The sequence below is a fragment of the Panthera pardus genome, unplaced genomic scaffold (assembly GCF_024362965.1).
Source record: "Panthera pardus isolate Hobbes unplaced genomic scaffold, ASM2436296v1 HiC_scaffold_17, whole genome shotgun sequence".
NCBI classification, from domain to species: domain Eukaryota; kingdom Metazoa; phylum Chordata; class Mammalia; order Carnivora; family Felidae; genus Panthera; species Panthera pardus.
The window spans coordinates 86031321-86053693 of NW_026526732.1; the positions used below are offsets into that span (position 1 = coordinate 86031321).

Here is a 22373-nt window from a genome sequence, read left to right on the forward strand (position 1 = left end):
CAAATAAAAGAGATTTCCTCTGTCATTGGTGGGGGAGACATACAGGAATTAATATCTTTACTAAAATGTTATACACAATGATAGGAGTTCATCTGAGGAAGAGAAAGAGAGCCAGGTAGTGCTAGGGAGGTAGTAATTAGGTATTGTTCCAGGTGAGATATTAGGAAACACTTTACAATTAAGGCAACTTTAGATGAGTTTTGAAGGATGGAAAGGACTTCAACAGGTAGAGCACAAGAGCAAAAAAGCAACCAGATAAACAAGAGGCATGGACCAGGTCTAATAGGTGGATAGCTTGCCAGGGACCTATAGGCACACTGCCATGGCTAACAGGTAAAGTGGATGGTAATAGAAGTGGCTGGAATGGTTAGTAGAGGACAGAACTACAAAGCTTTGACTTAAGCAGATGATGACTGGAGACTGTGAAGACTTTTAATAAGGAGCACATCAGTGTCAACCTTGTTTTTGATAATTAAACCAAGTAGTGGTATAGTGCATGGACTTAAGGGGAAGAAACAGTACAGAAAGCTATGGCAAGATTAAAGCAAGATTGCAAATGCTGAACAAAGCTCACATTAATAAAAAAGCACAGCACTGTACAGCCAGTGATGGTTATATGCAAATAGAAGGAAGACTGTTCCTAAATTATAATGTAAATCAAACAGAATATATGATCTAATTTATTAAAATACTTCTTTCAAATGCATCAATTGCTTTTAGTGAAAACTCCACTTCTTTGTTTTACAGCTATCTATGCTGAGCTTTTAACATTTTACATTTAAGTTTCTCAGGCTCTAGGCACATAAGGGTGTTAAAAAATGAAATTAATCACTAAGGGATATTTTATGTAGAAAAACCCCTTCACTGACTTCATTAAGTAATCCTCTATTAAAATACAAAGACAAAATCAAAAGCCATTATGTTTATAATATGATCTGCAAATTCAGATTTCTGTAGTTACATTAGAGCATTACATTAACTCAAGGGATTCTTATACTTCCTAAAAAAGAGATTCATAAACTTTCTAAGGCATGTTTCTCAGTCTTTAAATAAGCAAAGGCTCGGTTTATTGATACAGTCACACCTGATTGAGTTATTTTCTTATTAAATCATAACTAGTCCTTGATAAAAAAAAAACAGCGTACTGTACCTCTACACATCTTCAAAGCTGTATATATTGCAGATGAAGAAAAACCTCTGATTTGGATTTTCTCCCTATACAACACCTGCATAGGAAGTCTCTATTAAAGAAAAAACCTAAATGATTTTGAACTGATATCCTGGTAATCAACTACAACAAAAATATCTTTAACGGTTATAGAACACTTTTCTCAAGGTCTCAGTAATTACAATGTTAAGGTATAAAAACTGAAAACAGCCTAGAAATGTTCTCTTTCTATGTGCTACGGGTTATTAATCCTCAATTCTGTAGTTCAGCTTTCTCTGTTTTCTTTGTTATTGTCTTTCAAATGCATAGGCAGACACTCCAACCAAAAGATTTCTACAAAACCATGAAGTAAACTGGGAAAAATACATTAATATGATTTTAACTAAAATGAAGGGTAAATAACAAAAACAGATTTTAAAGTGTGTTGCTACTGAATATGGTATATGTGAATATATTAAATGATTTTATCATATTACGTTAAGGTTACAGAGCAACATAATGTAAGTTTCCAAATACCAAGAAGTAGCACATCTGCATGAGTATAATACATGTCACAATAAAATTAACAAATATTTTATTATGTAATCTGTGTAAGAAATGTGATTATGGTTGTATTTTACTAAAAACACTGCTACTGGTAAGTGTTTTGGGACCACTATGGAAAACTTTAGTAATTATAATAGTTTAAAATATAAAAAATTAATTAGTGATATTATTTTTTCTACAAGGCTAAATTGTTTTCGTTTTTGTAGCAAAATTATAAAGTCATCTACAAAAATTTGTAATCCTGCAGCATTTTGCATCTATTTACTTTTACATGAATAATAAAAGATTCCTAATCTTACTCTCTCCAAACTGCCATTGATGCATAGTTACCTATAATTGCAGTAAATACCCACGCCAGGGGAAAAAAATCTTCACCCATGCACTAAAATTAGTTATTTATTTAATTGACTTATTTGTAACTTACCCCACATTGAAAACCACCAACTCATGCAAAAAGTACACATTGTTTAAATGTTAAAAAGAAACTTTACCTGCTCGTAAGTGTCCAACTACATCTGCAAGGCTACCCTTCTTTACTTTGGTGATGAAGGCACCAAGGCGTCCTAAGTCAGTCATTTTTCCTCCAACAACCTGAATAATAATAAATTTATAAGTTCCCAAGATTCATTTTAAAATATAAGTTAATTACTTTTAGGAATTAATCCTACAGTCTTTTACAATGTATTTAGGATTGAGTGTAGGCACATTAATAAAGTGAAACATATTTTTGATTAAAGGAGTGGCAGTATACTTTTAAAAAGAAAACATCTCATTATATTTTAGGTGATCATGTGTCCCAAGAAAGTTCATGTCCTGATTACTTATACTGACCTAACAACACAACGGCACCAAAAGCAGTGTTTACCCTTAGAAGACAAGTGCGAGGTCTTTCCTACTTATAGAAGTGTGTGACACAGTTTACATTAGGGTTCATTTTTCTTTACCCTCCAAGTTCATGCCTCCTATTAGAATTAAAGTTCTATATGCACATCATGCCCCATTGTCACATCAGATCTTTATCCCTTCTGTATACCTTTAAGTAGGATATAGGTCTAAGACATAGACTATGGATTCAAACCAAGAATAGGCCACTTCTGGGAAGCAATTTACCATGGCACAATGAGTAATAGCCTAAGTTTATCTCTGCTACTGACCATCTGAATGACTTCACCTGAAATACATATTCTAATCTAACTCCTAAAGTCTGGGTTATATTACTGAATATTTAACACTTTCACCTGGCTTTTCCACTGTAACTGAAACTAAATACATCAGAAAGTTTCTAAGTTTAATTTCTCCCAATGCAGGCACCAAGTGTGTATAAATAAAGGTGCAACACATGTTCTCAAAGGCTGAGGCTGATCCACCATACTTTGGGATATGCCCATCAGTGGAGGCGATCAGAATTATTTCATAGCAAGAGAAATAAATGTTAATAATGAATAAGGTGATACTATTAAGTGCATTAACTGAAGAAAAGTTTTAGTTGGATTAATAGTCAATGGTTTTGAAGAGGTCAAATTATCACACGACTATAATATAATATCTTAGCAAATAATTTTAAAGCCCATCTTTGATTGTTTTTCTAAGTTTCTGAAAGCAAATAAAACTATGTGATTTAGCACATATACACATACACACACAAATAAGACAAAATGTGTATATATATTTTTCCTATAATAAAATATAATCTTTTGCACTTTGTTAGTTTTTCTTTATATCTGCTGGATGTCAGTTAATATTTTTAAAAGACACATTTTACTCTTTTGATATTATGATAAAGTCTATTGTACTTAGGAAACAATTTCTTTAATGATGTTTTATGTTGTTTGTCCAGATAAAATAAAATTATGCAGTCCACATAATCTAACTTTACTACCATCCACTAAAACCTTCTTAATGTAAAAATCATCCTTGAACTTCATACTGAGATAAAAATTCTTTATTTTCCTATATTTCATGGCAGTTTCCTAACACATTTGTAAGCCATATTATAAAATGATTTTGAAATATTAATCCAGATAAAAATACTCTATCTGTCATAAGACATCAATATATGAAGAAGATACGTTCACTAGGTGAACTGTATTTTGGAGAAGAGAGGAAGATATTTAAAAATCGTTGTCAGAAATTTTGTTGAAGTCAGCCTGTACTGTAATCCACCCTTAAGAAACATTTTAAACCAGCATACTTACTTTCAGACCCAGTAATGCACCTGATTCTTTGGGCATGGTTGTTCTCTTGTTCAGAATAACACGTCCAATTAATCGGTCCCCCTCTTTAGATGGTTGCCACGTTACAGGATGCTATCAAAACATGGATAAAGTTTAAAAAAGCTAAGTGGTTTTCTTTCCTGTAGACACATAATTATTGGTTGTAGCAAGATGTGATTTCCTCAGTTAAAGGCACTCTAGAGGAAATTCTTTATTTTGGTGGGTTCTACCCTCAACTTATAACAATTTGCACTTGTAAATGCAGCTACATTTTATTTGCAGTAGACTCTTGAACTAAACAGTTCTAAGAGTCGTTAGCAACTAAGTAAATCTCTAAAAAATTGTTCTGAAATGATTAAATTGAATTAAACTTAAAACATATCTGCTTATAGAAAGAAAACCTATTCTATATTTTGAGTTGTTAATGTTGATATCATTAACCAAATAATATCTCATTTATATATAGTCATCATTTAATAATTGCTTCTTACTTAATTTAAAATTTGTTATAGAGGCACATTGATGGCTTAGTCACTTAAGGGACTCACTCTTGATCTTGGTCATGATCTCATGAACCCTGAGACTGAGCCCCACTTTCAGCTCTGTGTTGACAGAGTGGGGGTGGGGGGGCTGCTTGAGATTCTCTCTTGGCCTCTTCCCTGCTTGTGCATGCTCACCCATGCACTCTCTCTCTAAAAAATAAACTTTTTAAAAATAAAATAAAATTTGTTATAATTATTCAGTGATTTTTTTTTCCCTTCTAGACTGTACTACTTTAAATGAAATGGATATTTTCTTTCTTAAAATGTATAATGGAGGGCTCTTGGGTGGCTCAGTCAGTTAAGCATCTGACTCTTGACTGTGGCTCAGGTCATGATCTCATGGTTTGTGGGACTGAGCCCTGGGTCGGGCTCTTTTGCTGACAGCAAGGAGCTTGTTTGGGATTCTCTCTTTCCCTCTCTCTCTGCCTCTCCCTTGCTCGCTCATGCATGTTCTCTCTCTCTCTCTCTCTCAAAATAAATAAAATGTTTTAAAAAATGTATAACGAAACAGAGTAAGACTGCTATCCATCACATGTCAAATATAGATAGGACAATGAACAGTACACATCATCCCTAAGCTCCAACTTTCATTTCCCAGAAAGCTTACCGAACTAATAGGTGATGTTTCCCGGCTATGCCACGTGGCAGGATCCAACCAGTAATAATCCAAGTCACCTGCACCATGGGAGGGGGGGGGGGGGATGAAAAGTGCAATGCTTTAAAGTGGAGAATGCATCATTTTAAGTATGACTTCTTCAGTCTATAAAGTAAAGGGTTATGAACATCATAATCTTGAGTGTGTACATACCAGAATGATACACCCCTGTATTGCAAAGGCTGTGACTTGAATCATTGGAATGAATGTTACAAATGCACTTCATACTATATACTACCTTTATTCTCATAAATCAGCCTAGAAACACACATAAAAAACACTGAAAGAACTGGGTTAACTCACTCCACCTTCCCTCGAAAGACTATCCATGCCAAGGCACAGCCTGCCATCTAGTGATGCTGAAAAAGTTTTATTCAATGAACTGAAATAAGTATTAAAACTTAGTGTCTCTCTTTCTACTCTTCTGAACTATATCATGTTATTTCAAAATTAACCTCTGGTCTCTATTCTCTTCCCTCATTAGCTGACACTAGGACACACATTTTTGCACACAGCACTGAATAAATTATCAACAATAACTTTTAGCAAGAGTACAACACAACCAACAGAAAATCCAATTGTACTAAAGCCATCAAAAAGACTTTAAAAAACTTTAAAAATCCTAATTTTGTAAGCATGAATTTATGAACCTTTAATTTTGATTTTTTTGGCTTAAAAATATATTAAAACACCTGAGAAAAAAGGAAAAAAATAACAGAAAGCAGCAGTGCTCTCAGTATTTGCATAGGAAAAAAAGGAATGGGTGAATGTGAGAATAAATTATCTCTTACATTTTAAATATTAGATTAAATCAATGAAGTTTTTCTTCTGATGTATCTTTAAAGAGAAAAAAATTAAGAAAGTGAGTAAAGCACACTAACTAATAGTGATATATCTAGCTGAGTGTTGGGAAAATATGTTTTTCTGGTATCTGTGAAGATCACAAGCAAAGAACTGTATGTAGATGACAGGCATGGCAGATACAGTCACTATAAAAGAAATGTGATAGAAAATGTAAAAATGTTTAAAATCTGCAGGCATAAAAAAACCTATACACCTAAGTTTCTTAGTAGTTGCTTCCTTTTTCTTTTAAAATAGTATCTTAGAGGGGCGCCTGGGTGGCTCAGTTGGTTGAGTGTCCGACTTCAGCTCGGGTCATGATCTCGCATTTCGTGGGTTCTGGCCCAGTGTCAGGCTCTGCTTCAGATTCTGTTTCTCCCTCTCTCTCTCTCTCTGCCCCTCCCCAGTTCGGGCACTGTCTCTCTCTCTCTCACTCAAAAATAAATAAAACATTAAAAATAATAAAATTAATAAATAATATCTTAGAAAGGCTGAAGGAGTTTGTTATATATACTACAACAAATACTAAAATGTTCTTCAAATGTGTCATATACATAACAGTATATTTTGTGAAGGGTTGAATATTGGAAACTGCATTAACAGGGGCGCCTGGGTGGCTCAGTCGGTTAAGCGGCCTACTTTGGCTCAGGTCATGATCTCGCAGTCCGTGAGTTCAAGCCCTGCATCGGGCTCTGTGCTGACAGCTCAGAGCCTGGAGCCTGTTTCAGATTCTGTGTCTCCCTCTCGCTGACTCTCCCCTGTTCATGCTCTGTCTCTCTCTGTCTCAAAAATAAATAAAAACGTTAAAAAATTAAAAAAAAAAAAAAGAAACTGCATTAACAGAAACTATATTGTTAAAATTCACTACACACAGAGTCCAAATCCCTTTCAAAATCACATACTTTTTTTTTAATTTTTTTTTTTTTTAATGTTTATTTATTGTTGAGACAGAGAGAGACAGAGCATGAGCAGGGGAGGGTCAGAGAGAGAGGGAGACACAGAATCTGAAATGGGCTCCAGGCTCTGAGCTGTCAGCACAGAGCCCGACACGGGGCTCGAACTCACGGACCGTGAGATCGTGACCTGAGCTGAAGTCGGCCGCTTAACCGACTGAGCCACCCAGGCGCTCCAAAATCACATACTTTAAAATGTGTACATGGCTTGGTGTCAATGATTATCTTCTTCTGAACCACCTCAGTTAATTAAATGCAAGGAAACTGTAAACAGGGTTTTTATCCCTCTTTTATTTGTACTGTTTGTAAACTTCAAAAGTTTTTTTTATTAATTTTTTTCTTTGAATATAACTGACACACAATGTTACATTAGTTTTAGGTGTACAACATAGGGATTCAACATATCTATACCTTATATGCTGTGCTCACCACAAGTGTCGCTGCCATCTGTCACCACACAATGCTATTATAATACCACTGACTATACTCCCTGTACTTATTCCCATGACTGACTCATTCCGTAACTGGAAGCCTGAATCTCTTACTCCCCTTCACACATTTTGCCCATCCCTGCCTACTTACTTATTCTTAAAGTTGCTTTTGCCTTTAGTATTATGACACTGTTCCCTTGAAAGAAAAACTATGTATAATAATAATAAAATTGCAATTATTAAGTAGTAACTAAAAATATCATTCAAAAGATTATTATAACTCATAAAACTTTTTCCCTAAAATTTCATATACTTAGGAGTAAGAAAGCCTGATGACTTCTTAAATGCTGACTCAATTTGAAATACTGTGACAAATTAACAGAACACAATATTTATGGGGTTTAAAGAAGAAAATTAGTCATTAAGTTGAAAGTTGGACTGCTTTGAAAGTCGTTGAGGTTAAAACAATGGCAAAATCCAACCCATTTTAAAACTTCAAGGGAACAAAGTTTTTTATATCCTTCAATTACTTAGATCTTAAAAACTATACTCCTTGGGATCCTTCTCTGGCTCATGCTTCAATTCCTCATACGGTGTTTCAACCCTGTGTTTCACTCACCTTGTCATAAGTAAATCTAGATCTACATATCTGATTAATATTTCCTGTGCAGAAATTGGTCTTTATATGCAAAGAACCAAAAGCTGATGTTTCTGGTACGTTTTGGTGATGATACCAAGCACACTTTATTATAAAAACGCTGCTTTCAAGCAATGGTATCCTATCATCTATAAGCTTTGTATAATTATGATCTTAAATGGAGAGTCTAATTTAATTCGTTTAAAATAGGATAATTTTGGTCATACATAGTGTTGATGTCTACTAAAAATTTCTATTAAATGAAAATCTAAAAGGCATTCAATATTTTAGCATACAATATTTGTATATATTTTAATGTATAATTACACTTCTTTCACATCCTGAATAGTTTCGAACAGTTTTCTTATCACAAATGTCATTATCACCCATTAAAATATAATATTTTTGCTTAAAGACTTATGAGAAATAAATTCTAAAATCTAAATATGTAGTTTTAAACTTATTTTTCTTCTTTCCATGTAATTACTAAATTTTAAAGATAATATTGAATTTTTAAGTACTGTAATTTGTATTTATAAGTCATATATCTCTATTATTAATGGACTAAGCAAAACTCACCAAAACCTCCTCCTAAAATATTCAGAATCTAGTATTTCATTAATATAAAACATTTTCCTTGATTATCTTTCTAATAGGTGATTAAAGAGATTGATTTCCAAGTAGCATAGCTACAAAATGATAAACTTATGGTATTTGCTTAAAGACCTGATACAAAATCATTTTGGTTCCAGTATTCAATATAACTATAAAAGAACAAATGCACTATTATCATTAATTTAGATCCAGGGGATATATCAGTCTACTGAAATGGCTCAAGTTCATAAACAGCTAAAATTCAATAATGTGTTATAATTTTGAGTATTATTTTTTGTTAAAACTTTAAAAACAAAATTTTATCCCATCTCTTGTGAAAAAGTAATTAATAAATAAGCACACAACTTTCATTGCACAAATGAAAGTCAGCTAAATGACTCCTGAATCTTCTGTAAAGAGAACCAGCTTTTCCTAACACAGGTTATTACCATTAGAGGATGTAACAATGTATAAATATGCACCTCTATGATTTAAAATTTTGTATCTTGTGATATTTAATGTCAAAGCACAGTGGATTCCAATAAGACGAATCAAAGTCATTTGAACAAAAATGCTTTCTACATCATATAGATGCATAACTGTGTATGAGTATATTAACATTGTAAAAGGAAAACCATAACTCTGATTTACAAAATAAATATCTAACAATTCACATGATAATTACACTTGACCAGGTGGAATGTGTATCTAATGTGTAGGTAGCAAAAGAAAGGTTATATACATCAAAGCTGTTATGTATTAGAAAATTTGGACTTCTATTTCCATAAGAAACACAGCATATTTTTAACCTCATTATAATGATTGTGTTAAAAGATGGCACTCAAACTGATTCAAAGATTGACTCACAGTAACTGCACAATTCCAAATACATATCCTTAACTATGTTACCTGTCATCTCAAAGAAAATTATTCTTCCTATATAGTACAGATTGTTGTTATCCAAAGAAACTGTAAAATTCACAGACCAAAAATCGGTAGAATCATCCTTCCCAGAGATTTCCTATACCTCTTAAAACATTTTCCTCCTTTATTTTTGTTTATTCTCTATAGTAGGATGTGTGTTGGGACTAAGTAAAATTAAATAAATCCTAATATACTTTATTATAGCATAGCACATAAATTAAAATACTGGGCAGAAAATATATTTGTTGAATGCATGCAGTGCACACACAAAAAACACTCAAGTTCTAAGAATGAGTTTTTAATTTAAGACAAAGTAGGGTATTTTTCATACTGAGTACCATGGTCAACACACGAGTTAATAAATATTGCTTTGGTTATAATGTGATAAAAATGTTATACATTTGAAATCACTTAAATATTTTACAAGGGCATTCTTTTCATAGATAGGAATTAAAATCCAAAGCCTAAGAACTGAGATAAAAATCTTAACTTCTGATTAATATAATGAAAATACCATTTTGAAATAATTTCTTCTTATTTTAGAAACCTATTTCAGATAGTCCCATGCCTACAAAAGGCAAGTGTGTCTGCTCCCACTTCTAAATTAAAAATAATAGTGGAATGAACTTTGAAATAAATAAGCGATAATTTGCTATACAGCAAAATCCTACAAAGCCTAATTTCACTTAAGTTAAATTAGCAGTCATGGATAAGAAACAAATATTATTTAATAGGTCTTAGAATCCAGGCATTAAAATAAAATGGGAAGATACACTTGCTAAATTCAATCATTAATCATATAATCAGTGAAATATTAAAGTCTAAAAATAAATATAAATACCATATGTAAGCAAAATCAGTAAATTATCATTCACTACGGAATTACTAACAGTCTAAGTTCCTAGGATAGTAAAAATATTGTTCCTCAAATACTTTTTGGTGATTTTATTCAAAATATACACTAATATACACTACACAATCTGACAGCAAATACTGTACAATTAAGGAACAGAGATTTGTGTCCCTTGAGCAATAAGGCTTGAGGCAGGGCCAGAGGCATTCCCAAACCACTGGTCTTCACAAGAACCTCTTCAAAAATTCTAAGTAACATAAATTCCAATTTCTTTTGGTCCAGGACACACACACACACACAAGGTGCCATTTGCTAGAAGACTTACATTATTCCAGTCTGTACAGATTCACTAGAGTGGCTGTTCTCTAAATGCTTGTTAGAAATTTCACTTTCAAAATTCCCCTTGGTTAACAATGAGCTCTGCTTCTATCAGAGAACCAACAATACCATTCTCTCTCGGGTGTATAAATTTTATGGTTCAAGGAAATGCAAGTTTTCTTTGTTAAGTTAATTTGTTATTATTTGTTAAGTTAATGAGGTGCCAAAGATGATTGTATTCAGAAACATTTATACTCAATAGAGCTTCCAGAGTTGAACTACATCCAGTGAAAGGTAACATATTTGTGTAAAGGCCCATGGTGCCATCTTTGTTTAATACTTTTAGGGCATGGGAATATAGGCTTAGTACCTGATCAAGAATTTCACTAACATATTTGGTGGAGCTGATACTTCTCTGGTTATTACGCATATTTTTTTGTGAATGTGAGAACTAATGGAACATCAACCGTATTGCCACACAATTCTACAAAGCAATAATGTGGAACTCAGAATGAACACTCTGGTTGAGCTCTGAGCTCAGTCACTCAGATAATCCCTCATCTTCAGAGGTAACTCCTATAGCATTCCATTGTTCTTTCAAGGGTAGCCTGAGGTGAAGCACATGAAATTGCTTTACAATCTAGAAAGCACCACAGAAATGCAAGTTGTTTATTAGAGTGTAAAAATAGACACTAAAAAGTATTTCCAACAATAATACTGATAAGCCCTTCTGTCAATTCCAATGCCAGGTAAAAATTAAGAAACTGCCCCCACGGTTTACTTATTGAAAACTTAATCAGAGGGGCGCCTGGGTGGCTCAGTCGGTTAAGTGTCCGACTTCAGCTCAGGTCACAATCTAGTGGTCCGTGAGTTCGAGCCCCGTGTCGGGCTCTGGGCTGATGGCTCAGAGCCTGGAGCCTGCTTCGGATTCTGTGTCTCCCTCTCTCTCTGCCCCTCCCCCGTTCATGCTCTGTCTCTGTCTCAAAAATAAATAAGCGTTAAAAAAAAAAAGAAAAAAAAAAAAAAGAAAATCAGAGAACCTCACTCTATTTTCATTCCTCTATTAACAGCATTATATCTTATCTGAAACTAATAATTTACATTGTTTCTTATAAAACATAAAAACCAGCTATTGTGCAAAAAGAGCATTGTACTTGATGTTACAGACCGATGACTCTATTCCTTACTCTGCCACATTCCTGATAATATCCCTTCATCTCCATAGACCTTGTCCTTCTCTATAAAATGGAGATAATGCCACTTTCTTGCAAAAGTTTCATGGGATTAAATGAGATATGTCAACTCTGCTAATTACAAAGGACTTTAGAAATGATTTTATTATGTAACTACACAACTGAAATTAGGAATATGAAATCATGGTGCTAGAGACCACATTTATAATTAATTAGCGATCATAACTAAAATATACATAAAATCAGTAATATTTGCAAAATATACTTTGAAATAGGCTTAGAAAAACGTTAAAGTCATTTTGTTTACAGAAATGATTAATCGGCCTGGTGCAAATGGATGCTCAAGTGTTCAGAATGTGTGAATATTTCTTTAATCCCAATTGCTAAAGGATGAGGAAAAAAGCCATCATATACAGAAAAAGTAACATAAAATTTCCTGTTTAATTTCCATAAAGCCAAGGGAAGCCTAAGGTATTAAGAAAATGGTTGTTTTTATAGTACAGTCAGGTGATCTATATATTAAGTATACAGATTAATCTCTAACTAAAAATATTTGGACTGTGAAGTAATTAATATGATCAGAATGTACGATGTATCCTTAATGTAAAAACAAATATTTCATCATTTCTTCTTTGTCTGATCATATTTTTATGTGGGAGAATAAAATACACATGTATCAGCAAAGTATTTGTGACTGAATTGTTCTGTATCATGAAACAAGTAGGCTATTATATCCCTTTTTACATTTTTCTTGATGACTCAAGATACCCTTGAAAATGTCTTCTTAAAACCAGCTTACTTTATACTTTAAAAATTATTTAGTACAAGCATCCTAACTTCCTAAGATTCTTTTTTCAGTTTATATTCTTCCTAGCCAAATCATCTAGAAAATAACTATAAGTTTAATGCATTAGGGTCACCCTGGATGATGGGGTTTTGGAAAAGCACAGAAAATTTTGTATTACTTTAAGTAGGATAAAGGATATTGATAAATAAAAAGCTATTTGAGATAGTTAACATTGCTCATGAGCTTAATTTTTCCTAGTTTTGAAAGTATATACACCTAGATTTTTGAGACTACATGAAGCTTCAGGGTTCGGAAACAGTTCCAAAACACCATGATGCTCAATGACATCCTTATTCTTTATCTCTGCACTGACCTGATGTTGCAGGACTCAGAAGTCAATAAATTAAAATTCCTGAGAGTTTTGAACAACAAGATAAAACCACACACACATACTCACACACACACACCTTTGTGCCTTAGAATAATGTTTATGGTCTTCAGGAAATGCAGATAGACTGTATTTATTATCTGTATTAAATGACAATAACAATGTATCTAAAGAAAAGTCTAAGGTCATTGATTGAGGTTAAAGCAAAAAGATGCCTACATATAATAGTTTAGAGAGGAATAAATTTTATGTGTAAATATGGTTTGAAGCCTAACGACTGAGAAATATCTTTTGTAGAACCTAAGTATATAATAGTAAAGTACCCTGGACAGCAAAGCACAAAATTAACAATCTTAGGGAAACTATTTTCTTTCTTCCAACACAATGATTCTTCATAAATAATAATTTTGGAAGTGCTGCACACAAGAGGGAAATATTTTACTGCAACTTTCCAACTGACCAGGCTTCCACATTGACACTGAGTATTCCATTCACGTGGGAGAACAGGTTGTCACGTGCAAAGCCTCGGAATAACCAGCCAGGAAACCCTGTGGAAAAAATTGGGGTTTATATGTTTTCATTGTTTGGGGACTGGATGTTAACCACAGGTTTAAGAAATTGTAGTGCTGGGCAAGTTCACAGCAGAGACATTACAAGAAAGCACTCTAGATGTAAATATATTTGATAAAGGAAAATGTTAGTTTTTATCCAGACCTCACACCCAGGCAACACTAATAAAACAATATTAGTTTGCAATAATAATTCTGGAATGTCAACTTCTATCTGCCCCTACATCCCAAAGACATGGAAATAAAAAAATATGGAGACACATTATCATGATTTTAGTGATACAAATAACAATAATAATAGCCAAATGATGATAAAGGTGAATTCTAAGGATATACAGAACAAAATGGAAGCACTTATGGGGGACTGATATTGCTTATCATTTAAAAATGTGTAATAAGCTATAAAATAGTAGAAAATAAATATACTCTTAGCAAACATTTTTGGTAATATAAACATGTTTTAAACCCAGAGCGCTATCAAAGAAAGTTACTGTAAAAATTAGGGTTTTTCCCTTTCTTTCTTTTTTTTTTATTTGCTTGTTTTTATGTTGGCTACTCAATTTATAGATATATTAAAAGACTTTTCTTTTTAAGTTGGATATTCCTTTGTTGGCAGTGGGAAATCATTAGACATAGAAATTTGGAGAACATTTTATGCCTCAACAGTATTCTAGAGAAAAATGTTAAGTATTCATATTCATAAACCTTCAAATTATAGCCACAGGAAAGCAGCGCAAGGTCACTGTCTAAATCTCTGCCACAGTGCCAAAGTGGTCAAGCTATATAAAGCTTTCAACTATACTCCAATTCCGTATGATGGAAGATAAATCAGGCAAGAAAAAGCACAGAAGGAAAGAGCAATATTCACAATGGATTTAGATCACGTCTACACTTATTTTTATAAAGCAAACTAAGTTAAAATTGGTCAAAGATTAACCTACTGACTCAAGAAAGGACTTCTCTTCCAGAGTTTCTAAATATTAAAGGGTTGGATAAACGAGTCTAAAATTTTGTTTCCAAAATAGCTTCATTTTAGATAACATTTTCATAACAGAAGTTGTTACTTTAAAAAGACTTAAAGGGCCCAACATAGTTTCTTGGCTGGGTCACAGATGCTCTCCTGAGAAAAACGGGGTGGCCTTCTATTCAGGAATGCAAGGCAATCCCATGTCCCGTGCGCCTGGCTGTTTCAATCCACAATTTCCACAATTACCCAGCTGCACTGAACTACTCCCAAGTGCACTTCAGAGGAAATGTATTTAGGAATACAATGTTTCTCCAGTGTTTTTGAAATCTTTTAGCTTAAAGCAATAGTATCTACAGAGGTCTTTGTGAGGGATATGCAGTAAATCAATTTAGATATTCTACAATCTAACTCTGAATTACTCCAGAACATCACACAACCATGCACATGGAATACACTACATTTCTATACAGTACCTTTCCCCTCACTGCCTCCACAATTCCTTCCATACATTGTCCCTGAACTTACGACTATAGAGATCATGGTGATGATGTCACTCACAAGGATCATGCTCTGATGATGATTATCTTTTCTGTGAAACTACACAAAAGAAACTTTCTCTGGTGTCACTATCAGGAAAAATTAGTGTGCACTTAAATGGTTTATTTTTATGTAATGGAAGCTGAAGTTTTGTAACTGATGTTACTTTTCTCGAAGCATGTATGTTAGAATGTTTATGGTTAAATCTGCAGCCAAATTTTCTACCCTTATTTTTCTTCACCAATCTTTTCTACACATTTTTAACTTATTTCATGTGGCTCTATTTTTACATTTTGGTAGGTACCTTAAGTCACTTTTGGTATTAGGGTAGACTTTAAAGCAGGAATTGAAATAAAATTAAATGAATATGCACAAAACATATTTTAATATATTTATTATAACTGTTTTCATTAAAATACAGAATTTTCCACCCATTAATCTCAAAATACCTTTGATTCAATGAGAAACAATGTAACTAAAATACAACTGATGTAAAAGCGTTAGTTTATTCATAGCTTGAACAGCAGAATTCAGGAAATAGGACATTATCTCAGCAAATTACCGATTTGGAAATCTTGCAAAGAATGGAAAGCAAGTGAAAAAAAAAAAAAAAGGCTTCTCATCTAGCAAATCAATCAATAAATAAATAACATCGCAAATCTGAGTTCCTAGACTTTATTCCTCCAAAAACCCACTAATTTTACAGTCACAATCCTAAGAGTTTCTCTGTTATTCAACTCCACAGGACCACTGAAGATGCATATTGTCCACAAGAAAAAGCACACTGACAGTAGTAAGAATTCACAAGGAAAGGGGCAGGGTAATCAAAAAAAGGGACAAAGGAAAAAAAAAATCAAATTGGCGAAGGGTATACATGCCCTCAATGCTGTGATACCTGAGTAGCACGATGAACATAGCTATACTAAGGGGCAACCTAATAACAATATCCATTATGTAACAGACCAAAAAAAATTACTTTATGGCATATAAACTTTAAAGAAAACAGGATGAAATATCCTTTTCAGTTTTCCTGGTTTATTTAAAACAAAAAATGGTAGATTAATATACAATACTGATCAAAAAGATTTTAATTAAAATAATGTAAACAAATAACATCAATAACAACAAGCTGGTTGGCAAACGTTTTACATACAGGAAAACTCAGCTATTGAGAATGAGTTTTCACCATTCCAAAATTAAATCATTACTCATAAAGGCAACAAAACAGACATGTATTAACTATTTATCAAATACTGCTTTAGTTTTATGGTGTATTAAAGTAAGGTTTCAATACATAATAAATGTTAATTCTTATTTTCTCCCTTTGAATGTTCTATTTCTTGACATTTTGTGAATGAAGTACAAAAAATGGGAAATACAGAGTTAATTGTTCTTTGTAAAATTTCCTACACACAGAGTGGTTTAAATGTCTTCTAAATATTCTTAATCAAAATTAATGCTTTTTTAAGTAAGAGCAAAGCCAACAAAACTTGTCAAGGGGATGATAGTGTAACTGAATTAAACTGTGAAATTAACAACTATTTGGTGAAAAAACCTGAAATTGAATACCACTATTTGCACTGATATTTAAAATTTTCAGTGACATTAAATCTGAAAATTTACATTATTCTTTGAACTCTTTTATGAAAAAGATTAAATTGTTACTTCAACACTGTTAATTAAGAATAATGATTTTTCACATGTATTTTCTGATATAAATTTTATAAATCGGTAACAAATCTTTCCTAAGTAAGACACAGTGATATCATTCACAAAGATAGTAAATATTGTTGGGGTGCCTGGATGACTCAGTTGGTTAAGTGTCCAGCTCTTGAGTTTGGCTCAGGTCATGATCTCACAGTTCATAAGTTTGAGCCTGCATAGGGCTCTGTGCTTGGGATTCTCTCTCTTCCTCTCTCTGCCTCTCCCTGCTTGCACTCTATCTCAAAAATTAACATTTTTTAAAAAGATAGTAAATATCTTTAAATATTTTCTCCTAACAAATATGAGTACATTTAAGATTGATCAAATAATTCCAATGAATTTACCAACACAAGATCATTATACTGCATCTGATTTCCATATATATCAACCCAAATTTTAGAGTGTCTTACTGATCACAGCAAAAATGAACCGAAGAAATGGATGAAACCCATGAGAAATATCAAATTATTAGTGTGATTATAATATCTCCAATATTAAGAAAACAAATTATAGTTTATCCTAATCTTTCCCACAATATAAAGGCATATTTATTTTATATATACTTTAACTCAAATTAAACACTCATCTCCATTTGAAAAAGGAAAGAGCCAGTCAATTGGCATCCCCTAAACTCAACCTCACTTTCTATATGGTAAGACTGTAAGTAGCGTTTAGTTTTAGGTATAAAATTCTTATTATTGATGTTTGATATATATTTTATTGATGTTTATAGATATTTCAATAGATTTATAAAACTGTTGCAACTGTATTCGAATGACTAAAAATTCATTTTTCAAATGAGAAACTATATTACACCAGCCTGGCTATTTGCATTTTTTACTGTTGAAAAGGATAAAAACAATGAAAAGACAACATCTTGCTAGACTTTATAATTTCATGTATTACTAGGAATTTTTATAGTTCCATTTGTTTTCCAAAGTGATACACTAATAGTTTTGATGACAAAAAATTACACACATGCACACACACACTCCAGATCTTTGGGCCTACTATAATCTTTGTTCAATGTAATTATCATGCATCATATTTTAGGTCAAACATCTAGATGTGCACTTAGTTCACAGGCATGAAAACTGTACCCATTTCAATTTAGCTTTATAAACCAGCCTAGGCAAATGTGGAGAGTAAAGATGGTATGTCCAAGACTCTGTACAGAAACTCAAAAGGGACAGCTTCAAGCTAAAACTCCACAGATATCCTTCTCTTCATTATAAACCATAGGTTTCTTACCAACACTAAAAGTCTCTCAGATTAAATAGATATTTTGGAGGCTCTTATTCTGTGCTCATTTTTTCCATTACCTTCTTGTCTTCAATGAATAGCTCCGATTACAATAAAATTTCATAGACTGAAAGAAGCCTTACATAGAGATCTCAATAACTAAATGCTTGATCTAGAACAAGACTAGCCTCTGAAGTCAGGGAATCACAACATATTTGTCAAGAAAGCCTAATGTCAGAAAAAAATCTAGTCTCGGTTAGGCTATTCTGAACATAAACTACCCTAGCTAAGCCCTTCAGGTACAGATGAAATAATGTGCGTCCCTATAAAGTACAGTCCCCTATTCATCTGAATATGAAAGCACTATCTGAAATGTCTGTCATTTCTAGTCTCTTTACTCATATCAGTGTATCTGATCATTTATATACCTTTTGGAAAGTCAGGATTGGGTGGATTTTTTCAGTATAATGTGGAATAACATGAAAATTTCAAATGATAACGAAGTGTTCTTAAGCAAGAACATTTTGAAGTGAGTTTTGGGTTTATTTACTAACCACTGAAGCAAAATGGCTTACCTTCATGTAGGGCAAAACTTTTTCTACCACAGGATGTGGTAGAAAGCATTTTGTTTTTACAATCTTTAAGGCAAACTTTATAACCTGAGTTGTGTGAACCCTTTTATATGATCCACAATTAGTTTAGGGGATCCGTATACTCTAAAATACAAATAAAATTTTCTGTGCAGTAAGTATATTTCTGTGAGAGTCCACTGCTTCCTTTATTTCTCTGATGGGCCCATGATCGCTCTCCAAATTACTAACAAATGGTTAAAGAGTCTGGATGAAGGGGTGACTCAGACTGGGGACACTTCTATATTGCCTTGGTGCTTTACCTTTAGTTCCCAGAATTATCTTCTCTTGCAGGTCCTCAGCCTCAGCAGTATGCTTTCATTAAGAACCCTATTTAAGCTAGACACTTAGGAAATCAAGAAACCATACTCAAAGAAAATGAAGTTTATGATTACATGCAGAGAGCAAAGAAATTCATCTCAGAAAGCACTTTTATGAGCTTTCAGGACGTTAATGAATCATATATTTGAAAAGACTTTCATATCAATAGACAAAGGAAATACTATATACAGATGTGCTAATATCTCTTTCCTGATGAGTGTCTTAAACAACTTTGAAGACATTGACTAAAAAAGAAAATATAGTGGGGCGCCTGGGTGGCGCAGTCGGTTAAGCGTCCGACTTCAGCCAGGTCACGATCTCGCGGTCCGTGAGTTCGAGCCCCGCGTCAGGCTCCGGGCTGATGGCTCGGAGCCTGGAGCCTGTTTCCGATTCTGTGTCTCCCTCTCTCTCTGCCCCTCCCCCGTTCATGCTCTGTCTCTCTCTGTCCCAAAAAAATAAATAAAAAACGTTGAAAAAAAAAAAAAAAAAAAAAAAAAAGAAAATATAGAAAAAAACTTTGTGTAATCTAAATAAACTATTAGAAAACATAATCTCGGAATTAAAGTGAAACTTGAAAGTGGATAAAACAATCGTTCCAATTTGGACTTGCTTAGAAGTTAAGAATAAGCTTCAAGGGCTAAGCATTCTTTAAAGATGGTAAAACAAACAAACAAACAAACAAACATTGCAAGGCTAACAGTTTCTTGTTACCACATAAAAGTTCAAAAGCTATTAATAAGTCTAAAATATCTGACAGATATTATACTATTGAAAATATGTTTGTTAGAGCCCACAACTGTTACAATCAATATCCCCCCTTTACTGAAGTCAGCTTTGCAATTTGTTCAATATTTACAGTTTGTCAGAATAAGAAATTTATCCTCCTGGTCTTTAAAACCCACAGCTCACATAAAACCTTCCTTGAAACAAGCGATTTACAGAAACTAGGCATTTAAATTTTTTGGTTGTGTTTCTGCAATGAGTTGACCAACTCATTATATGGCAATTACCTTCTTAAAGACAAAAGATGGCCTACTTGAAGCTGGCTATCCAAAATCTAAACCCATTTCACTACCCTCCCATTTATTGGTGTGAAGCTGAATAGAGTAATAATCTTTTTGATTATTAATATTACTATAGATAATTAGTAATTCTTCACTGGTTTCTATATTTTTATAATTGAACATGCCACTTTCTAATCTTCATGGCCTTAGAAAATTGAGAAGAAGAAATATTTATTTCATTTATTTTTGACTCTCCTCCCAGTCACCTTGTTACCTCCTAATTGGATCTGGCTTTCCCTGGAGGCCACCTCAGTGGGAAGATGGCATCTTGAAGGGGCCTGCTGTGCTCAGTCTGTCTCAGTGTCACCATCAAGGCCTCTCTGTCTCTGGGGCTGCTTTGATTTGCCCTCTGTTAAGACATGCTCTCAGAGGCCACAGGTCACAGAGTGACTGCAGGCACAGGAAGGAGTAGGGACCCCAGAAACCAACCCTCCCCCTGACATGCTCCCACCATGTCCCAACCCCTCATTGCTACATGGTTGCTGTTGTGATTGAAGTTTGTGTATTAAAGGGTTTTTATAATATGTTTTTGATTGATCTAAAAATAAAAAGCATTTCATCTAGGGAAAAAATTGTCTAAAAGGCATAAAAATTGCCTGCTTTGGACATTTCTCTAGGTCTCAGTCTCATTATTGGGTCTCAGGCACATGTAAATAAACTTTATTTTTTGTTTTATTTTTTCTCCTGTTAATCTGTCTCATGTCACTTTAATTATTGGATAAGCTAGAAGAATTATGAATGGTAAAGAAATTTTTTTTCTCCACAACACTCCAGAATTACCCGGAATATATACTTGCTGTTCATAGAGATTAATTTTGTCTTTGTTTTCCAAATGACTTCCATCACTTCTCTAACATAATATTCCTAAGGGCCATTCACAGACAATGCTTCAAAATGAAAGTATCTCCTTCTCCTGAAGAGCTTTTTAACCATGGGTTAATAATGAAGAGTATCACAAAGTTTGAAGAGAACTGAGTGGGCAACCTTCTGTATGATAATCACTTCACTAATGAAGTTACTGCCCTCATACATATATTTGTAGAAACTATAAACTCAAATAAACTGGTTCCCCAGAGCTAGATAGAGAAATCAATCACATTATTTTCCTCTCATCTCTCAGATGCAAATGTATGGGAACATGAACCATCACTGCTTCAGTCTTCCTCTCAAATTAGTGGATGTCTGTCATTAAGAAGACACAGTAAGTATGACCATGAACATGAAATTCATGATCTTTATCAAGTAGCAATAACAGCCACTCTGCAAGTACATGCCTCAGTTTACAATAAAATCCTCTATCCTCTAGAAAGAACAGGTTTAATTTGTCACGAATGTTAACTAGAATTTGATAGACAGCAATATGATCCATACTTTTGCAAGCAGAAGGTGGCTGGTTGCTTCTTTTCCATTTGCCTCTGATCTCTTGGATTTTAAGCTTGTCCTCAGCACAAAGTGGACCTCCTGAAAGTCATCTGCTGGGAAGAGCATGCAGGCGCTTTCCTTAGCTGCTCTCAGCAGTACTTGCTGTACCTGAGAGGGAGCAGAGGAGTAGCCAGGAGGGCTCGTGTCCCTGGCAGGCTTTCAGAGAGCCCCAGTGCCTCTGCATCCAGGACCTTATCCTGCTGCTGCATAACTCCAGATGCCTCTTTCCTCCCTCCACCACCACCCCCACCAAAGGACTACAGTCTAACAGCAAGTGCCCTCAGGACACTTCAAACTTGCCCAATGCCAATTTGGCAAAATAGTAACAATGAAGCCAAGAGATTTACCAGTTTAATTTAAAAGGGTCATAATCTCCCTTCCAAAAAGCCTCAGCTGCTAAAACACTGAAAAGAAAAAAAAAAAAAGAAAAAAAAAAAGCTCTATTCCCTCCCTGTATTAAGAAAAATATATACTTTTAAAAATTTAGTAACAATGTCTTTTTATACACAGAAATCATCATCAGACGATCCTGAGGACCTGAAAAACATTATGTTTTTCTCCCACCGATAACAGTAGTCTTTTTTCAAACTGGCAGAATGGAAACAAGGGCCAGGAGGGGTTAGTTAACTCTGTCGCCCCAAGGTCACACATCCAAATCTCTGACCCAAAAGACTGTATTTTCCTTTCCTTCTTTCTGTTTGGGCTTTCTTTCCCTTTATCTGGACAGTTCTCCTTTTAGTCCACAGCTTAATGTCACAGAAACACTGGCAATTCCATGCTGTGCTCTAAAATTCAGGACTGACGACCAAGAGAAACCAGGCCTTGGCAGCCTTTGTCTAAACACTTCAAAATAACAATCTATACAGAAACTGGTAT

At 33.8% G+C, this 22373-nt stretch overlaps 1 protein-coding gene across 47 annotated transcripts in view; it reads right to left on the bottom strand.

Moving 5' to 3' along the window:
* The window catches only part of RIMS1 (regulating synaptic membrane exocytosis 1), a 489827-nt gene that overhangs the window by 172878 nt on the left and 294576 nt on the right, over nt 1–22373 (bottom strand). For all 47 annotated transcript variants that reach the window (XM_019417684.2, XM_019417685.2, XM_019417717.2 and 44 more), the window contains 3 exons: nt 5077–5144; nt 3910–4020; nt 2206–2305 (listed from right to left, as the gene is read on the bottom strand). In XM_019417684.2, coding sequence (XP_019273229.1) covers nt 2206–2305; nt 3910–4020; nt 5077–5144 — 279 coding nt within the window. The remainder of the gene's footprint in view (nt 1–2205; nt 2306–3909; nt 4021–5076; nt 5145–22373) is intronic.